Source organism: Myotis davidii, unplaced genomic scaffold, assembly GCF_000327345.1.
Source record: "Myotis davidii unplaced genomic scaffold, ASM32734v1 scaffold72, whole genome shotgun sequence".
Taxonomy (NCBI): Eukaryota; Metazoa; Chordata; class Mammalia; order Chiroptera; family Vespertilionidae; genus Myotis; species Myotis davidii.
Genome location: NW_006284618.1, coordinates 5,773,081 through 5,779,925, shown reverse-complemented (window position 1 = coordinate 5,779,925; position 6,845 = coordinate 5,773,081). Strand labels below are relative to the sequence as shown.

The 6,845-nt window shown below is 61.8% G+C and overlaps 1 protein-coding gene across 6 annotated transcripts in view; it reads right to left on the bottom strand.

Annotated features, from left to right (window-relative positions):
• UROS (uroporphyrinogen III synthase) overlaps positions 1 to 6,845 on the bottom strand; it is an 11,714-nt gene that overhangs the window by 1,226 nt on the left and 3,643 nt on the right. The window contains exons 3-9 of one of the 6 annotated variants that reach the window (XM_015572873.1): positions 6,693 to 6,815; positions 5,172 to 5,316; positions 4,386 to 4,460; positions 2,938 to 3,012; positions 2,659 to 2,739; positions 1,402 to 1,487; positions 544 to 642 (exon numbers count right to left, since the gene is read on the bottom strand). In XM_015572873.1, coding sequence (XP_015428359.1) covers positions 544 to 642; positions 1,402 to 1,487; positions 2,659 to 2,739; positions 2,938 to 3,012; positions 4,386 to 4,460; positions 5,172 to 5,316; positions 6,693 to 6,815 — 684 coding nt within the window. Of the gene's footprint in view, positions 1 to 543; positions 675 to 1,401; positions 1,488 to 2,658; positions 2,740 to 2,937; positions 3,013 to 4,385; positions 4,461 to 5,171; positions 5,317 to 6,692; positions 6,816 to 6,845 lie in introns of all 6 variants that reach the window. The other 5 variants (XM_015572878.1, XM_015572876.1, XM_006754935.2 and 2 more) reach the window with 5 other exon arrangements.

Sequence of the window (6,845 nt, the reverse complement as noted above, 5' to 3'; positions counted from 1 at the left end):
TGTGGGGACACGGGCGCTGAAAGGGGAAAGGCCTCCATCCTCACTCGGGAGGTCAGGAGGCCGGTGGTGCTGACGGTGCTGACGTCTGTCCTCTAGCTTGGGTCACACCCCAGCCTCCCCTCAGGCCCAGCTAGTTCCAGCCCCGCCCCGGCCCAGGACAGGCCCACGAGGCTGCGAGGACCTGCGGACGCCAACAGTCTGGTCCCTAAAGGGGGAAATGCCCGTCCTGTCCAGTGAGACAGGAGAAGGGGGTGAGCGCCCAGAGCAGCTCGTCTCAAGGTGTTTAGATGGAAGAGGGGGTCGGATGCCAACCCCGGAGCCCAATGCGGAACTGGACTGAGGCGTGAGCTGTCCCAGAGCCCAGCCAGGAGGGGGCGCTGCGAGCTCGGAGGGGGGCTGGGGTCCTACAGCCCGGCCTCCCAGGGGGTCCCACTGGCTGCGCAGGGTCCGCCAGGTCGGGAGTGCTTCACTGTCCCTGGAAACTCAGGATGGTTCGTAAAAAAAGCTTAAATCTGAAAAGACCAAAAGCACCGAGTGCCTCACCTTGATTTGCTCGACGCGGCCTCCAGAGAGCTCCCGGATGTGCGTGAGGCTGTAGGTGAGGCCGGAGGGGCTGAAAAAGGCGATGCTGGCCGGGATGCCCTGGGGAGGACCAGAGCAGGGCCTTGCTGGTGCTGAGGGAGAAAGCCCCCAGCTCGACTCCAAGGACCCCCAAGCCCCCAGGTAGCCCCCCAGCCGGCGGGCCCCCGATGGGTGCTGGCCCGGCTCCTCCGTAGAGAGGACTCAGACGACGGGGGTTTAGAGAGGGGGTGCGATCGAGAGGCTGGCACAGCTCCTGGAGGCTCTGCAGCCCCGGTCCGTCTGCCTGGCCAAGGACACAGGCACCGAGCAAGCCAGGCAGCACTGGAGCCTGCTCTCTGCCAACAGCCCCTCCTTCCCGGAAATGAGCAGACAGCAGGTGGACGGCCTCCTGTGCTGGGGAGCCAACTGCATGCCCACCTGCGTCTACTGAACCTGGGCTGGAAAGCGTCCACCCCTCGCACGGGCGCCCGTCCGCACTCCCCCACGGAAGCCTGCAGCAGCCCGGCTGCCAAGTCCACCCAGACTCCCAGCCTCTCCCGACAGCTCCTAGGCCCTGCTATGAGCATCCTCAGGCCCCGTCTCTCAGGCTTCCAGGCCTCAGGTGCTGTTTAACCCCGTGAAACCACCACACGGTCTATTCCCAGCTCACAGACAGGGATGAAGCCTCCGCGAGGCCTCGGATGGGAGGGGAACCATGCAGAGGCCACACCTCACCTCTGCCTCCACCACGGTACCCGCCTGCGTGAGCCCCCCTGGAAACGATGCCCCCTGCCTCCACCACGGCGCCTGCCTGTCCAAGCTCCCCGGAAAGGCGCCCACCTGCTTGGAGTAGTAGCTGTCCAGGTTCACTTGGATTCCTGGGTGGGGGATCTTCCGATAGACAATGATGCTTTCCATGGGAATCCCTGGACACGATCAAAACCGGGAAACAGAGCTATTGCCCTGGGAGGGGCCATGAGTTAGGAGCCCAAGGGCATCCCAGCTTGGCCTCCCAGGCCACGTGCTCCTGGATGAGCCACTGCCCCCCAGGGGCCCCAGGGACCCACTGTAGACGGATGGACTAGGCTCCGAGGGGTCTCATGTTCCCGTTCCATTTGGGGACTCCACATCCCCCGGGTCTGCAGGGAGGAGGAGGCCCAGAGTGACAGCATAGTGTCAGTCACAGACCCCAGGCAGGGCGGGCGGCCCCTGGGCATCAGGCTCAGAAATGAACGGACAGCACACCTCTCAGGAGCGACGCTCACCCGTTCACCCCAAACCCACGGAAGAAGCGGGCGTGCCAGGCCTCTGGTTCATACGTGGCCTCCGGGGCGCCCGGGGCCACGCTGTTTCTCCTGTTCTTGTTCCAAAGGCCAACGCCCTTGCTGGTCCTGTTGCCCCGAGCCCTGCCAGGGCCCCGGGCCGCGCTCAGAGACAGCCGCTAACACTGAGCGCTGGTCTCCCTGTGGACCCGGAAGGTGAAGGCTACAGGCCTGCGATGGCCCCGGGGACTGTGCTCTGTGTGGACAGCTGCCCGGCTGGGACGAGGGGGGTGACGTGATCATTACAGGTCTCGGCTGCTTCGGAGGCCAGGGGCGTGCTACTCACAGACGCTCAGGCAGCTCTGAGGCGGCTCTGTTCTACCCATTTCACAGACCAGAGCCGGATGCAGAGGTGGTGCCCTCCTGGCCCACACCCTGATGCAGTCCGTTCGGTCTCACCCTGAAGTTCACACTCCACACCGTGGTGACGCCCCCTGGCCCAGACCCGCTGTGACAGGAGAGGGTGTGCAGGTGACATCTGCCAACACCACGGGATTCCTCTCTGGGTTAGAGGCTCCAGGGCACGGCTGGTTCCCGTACAGTGAGCCCGGAGCCAGGACGGAGGGGAGCGAGCCTGGAGGGTGAGCTGCAGGACGCACCGGCCCTCGTGGATCATCCTGGATGTCCTCTCGGTGCGAACCCTGCCCAGGTCACCTCCACCCCCTCCTGTGACACTCAGTGACCACATGCGCCTCAGGTCCTGCCGGGCCCTGTGCCTGCAGTCTCTGCAGCCCTGACTACGGCCACCCCGGAAGCAAGAAGAGCATGCCGATACCTTTGTCCTTGAGCATCTGCGGCAGCGCTTCTCCCCTGAGGGCTCCACAGGGAAACAGCAGAGGCAGGGCAGGCGGCTCCCCTGTGGACACACCCGCTCAGCCCAGCCCGAGCCCCATCCCCGGACGCTCTGTGCCGGGTTCGCGTTGCCTCTAGTCCCTGGTGCAGGGCAGCGGAGTGGGCTGGGTCTCAAGCACAGACAAGGGCCCAGGGGTGGCTTACACTGCGAAGGCCCCAGGGCCTGGCTCCCAGACCCACACTGGGGGCCTCTCCTACTCACTGGAACAGACATATTCTGCGAGCTTCTCGGCGTTCCCACTGCTTTCTCCTTCGGCTTCCAGGCCAAGTTTCTTCACTGGAAAACAGCAAACACGTCTCCCATGGCTCCCAGAGCCCCGCTGCTCCTGGGCTGCCCTTAAGGGGCAAACGCCAAGGTGCGCTCCACACACAGTCCCCGAGGCCGGCCTGGCGGAGGGGCCGGGCTGCTCTGATGGAGGTGCCGGTCCTGGGCCCAGGCTTCCTGGGCCTGTGGCTCTGGGTGATGCTCCAACTTCTCTAAGCCCCACTGAGCGTGTCCGTGGGGGGAGACACAGCGGGTGGGGCTGCTTTACGGCTGCAGGCGATGGGAGCAAGCTGCCCGCCCTCTCCCTTCTCCCCTCCGTGAGCTCCAGAGGGAGGTGGTCTTGGGTCAGGTGGGAGCCTTTAGGATCTGTGGACAGTGGCGAGGCCTCATCCTGGGAGGCAGCAAGCCAGCCCCTCCAGGAAGGTGGGGGCTGACATGGCGGGAATGAGGGAGGGAGGTGCTGACCAGCTGCCAGGCCTGCAGGTGATTTAGGGGGAGGGCTGTGTCCCCCACTTTCGTGAGCCTCCTGCTGCTACAGCCCATTCCGGGCGGAGCACTGGTCACCCCGCTGAGGATGGGGAGGAGGGCTGGGCCCGGGCGGCGGGGTCAGTGAGGAATGTGGACCGTCTCTGAGAAAGGAGGTGCTCACACGAGCCTGGCGAATGCCAAGCTGCTGCTCTAAGGTCAACACGCCAGCCTTTCATTTACATCATGACCAGCGCTGAGCCCAGAGAAAAGTCACAGGCCACTGTGACTGTCCAGGAACCAGGCCCTGCCTGTGCTGCAGTGCCGGCCTCGGTTGGGTCCGGATGGGCTCAGTGCACCCAGAACCTTGAGACCTTCCACGGGGACGCAGGTCTGCACAGCACAGCTGGGCCCCCGCTGGCACCACAGGGCGTCTGTGTGCTTCTCCTTGCGCACCCGGCCCGCGGGAGCCACCTGAGCCTCCTGCACGGGGTCGGCTCAACCCCAGCCCCGCGCTTCTCCCCGGAGCTGGTGCGGAGGCCCAGGAGCTGAAAGTTCCTGCTCTAATCCCGGGGCTGCTTCCCCAGCAACAACCTGCTCCAGCGTGAGGGCCTTCCAGAAGTCAGCGCATTAAAGTGAACTTGGCGGAGGTGCTGGAGGCTTGTTATGAATAACCAGACACCTCTCTGTTCATCGCCTGGAAACATCAAGTTCTGGGAGCTCCGTGCAGGAGCAGGGACGGAGACTGAATGCACAGGGTGTCCCGAAACCTGTGCATGCACGCTGAACAGTCACAAAGGCGGAGTTTATTAAATACATTTCAGCTGTAAAGTGTGTACACATTTTGGGGGACACCCTGTATTATGAATCACAACATCACGGTCACGGTTTTGGTGTTTATTTTTGCCCCAATTGCTTACCTAGAGAGGCCGTGGCATTTCCAACCACATACACCGGCTTAGCGTTCCATGTTTCTCTCAGAGACTTTTTCCAGACTGGAAAACAGGAAATTACACGTGTGTTGCAAAGACCAGAGGCCATGAGAGCTGCTGCCCAGGCGCCTGTTCATCCTAAACCGTGGGAACAAGGCAACCTAGTAATACATGAACCTAAAGAGCAGCCCCCCACACTAACCGCCCTCCCCCCTTGCGCTGTCCACATCTGCAGGGTCACCTGCCCAGGTCCTAGCTGGCTCCAGTGCAAGGGATGCCACTGAGGCAGGTATCCTTGGGCCACTTTACAACAAGGAAACAGGCTCAGTGAGGTCAGGGACTCACCAAGGTCGGAATGACCCCTGAACCCAGGCCCAGCTCACTGCAAGCCCTTTGGGTAAGCACCACCCTGCTACCTCCACTCATCACCATGACGGCCAGGCCTGGCTGACTGGCTCCATGGCCTTGGACTAGTGCCCACTCTTGCCAAGCCTCAGTCTTCTCATCTGTGAAAGAAGGACCACAGGGTGTGTGCCCCTGGGTTAGAGGAGATGATGACTGCAAAGTGATGGAGCCTGGTATACAGTAGGCACTCCATAAACGTTAGCGCGAAGGTGTTCCTTCGGACAGACCAAGGTGGCGGCTCGGTCTGAAGGTGGGACAGCAAGAATCGCTTACAGAAGGCCATTTTCTGCCCCCTCCAAAGGCTACACAAACATGAAATAACTCGGTACCTAAATACCTTAGAGCTAAGAGTCACTGCAGTGTTCAAACCTGATTTTTGGAATCCAGTATCGCCAACGGGAGGAATCCTGCCCTCACCTTCGCTTTTCCCGTCCTGCTCCAGGCTCAGCTCCACCGCTTCCACTGCCCTGGGGCTGGTGAAAATGAGCCCTCCGTAGCCTTCCGGACGCGACAGCTGCACACCAAACCCAAAGGCACTTTGTGATGAGCTCCACATTACCCAGAATTCCAAATGCTCACAGAGTGGTGGGCAAACTAATCCATTCTGTCCATCTATCCATCCATTTATCCGTCCACCCACCCACCCACTCATCACTTACTGAGAGCTGGGTGTGTGTGCCTGGTCCTATTCTAAGTGAATTCATTATTTGTAGCATCTCCCTCAAGTGGCTCAGCGTCAAGGGGAGAGACAGCAGGTGCTATGTAGGGTGTGGGCGTGACGACCAGAGCGGGGCACTGGGACTCCGCCTGGGCAGGGGGAGCAGGCCGGAGGCAGACCTGACCTGTATCTGTAATAAAACTGGACTATGTACTGGGGTGGTGTCCAGGCTGAAGCCCTGACTTTCAAAGACAGCGGTGATACAACCTGCTGCCCCTTTCCTCGGGGCAGGCTCCGGGCCGCCGTGTACACCCCGCCACGGAGTCTGTGAAAGTGCCTGGGAGATGGGACTGTTCTCACCCCTCGGGTTAAACTCAGAGGCGGGAGCGGCTGTGGGAGAGGCTGAGATGTGGCGTGCTCCCTGCATAGCCAGAACCCCTCCCTCACGGGCAGACCGGCTGGTGGTGAAGGAGAGGTTGCTGAAGAAACTGGAGGACTTTTCTGAGCTGAGGTCCTAGAAATGATCTCAATGGTGAAGTCTCTTGTTCCCTTTTAAAGCTGGTTGTGGAAAAGCAAGCCAACGGGGCCTCGCCCGCAACCCAGGCACGGAGCGTGGCAGGTGCCACTCGATATCCGCTGAGTTGAACGAACACCGGATATTCAGCTCAAACGGAACGAGGAACCAGGAAGGCTCTTCTGAGAGCGAGGGGCGGGTTGTGGTGGGAAGGACAGGAGGGTGGGCCTGGTGCTGCGGGGCACTGCGCCTTTACCCTGAAACCTCTGGCCTCACTGGACTGGGCAGTGTGGGTCCCTCCTGCCCGGGCGGCAGGGCCGAGGCTGCGGGGACAGGTCCTGGTCTTGAGCCTCAGCACTGCCTCTTGTGGGCCAGAGGCCTGGGCCACGCTGCCCGCTGGGCCCCCATTGCTGCAGGGAAAGGAGCGCCTACAGGCCGCCTGCAGAGGTCAGGGGTGGGGCCAGAGGGCAGGTCTGAACTGCAGGCAGCGCCCTCCCCACCTGCTCTCCTGCCGCCTTCAGGTCAGGGCGGAGCTGATGGAGGCTCAGGTGACCCACAGCCGATGGGATCCGGAGCTAGTGGGGTGCCGCCCAGTTTAGAAGGTGGGCAGTAAAACGAGGGAAGGAAGAAAGCCCTGGGCTGGGGCCGGCACGGATTCTACAGAAACCAGATGTGTCGCACGTAGCCATCACGGTGCTCAGACACCGGCAGACCTTACCTTCTCTGACAGAGTGGGAAGAGACAGAAACTCAAATGACAAAACAGGGATCAAAGTGGCTTCCAGTCCGTGCAATCCTAACTCCTGCAGACGAAAGAACAGGCTCTGGGTTGGCCAGGCTGCCTGAAGGAGGGCAAGGGCGGGGGTCACATT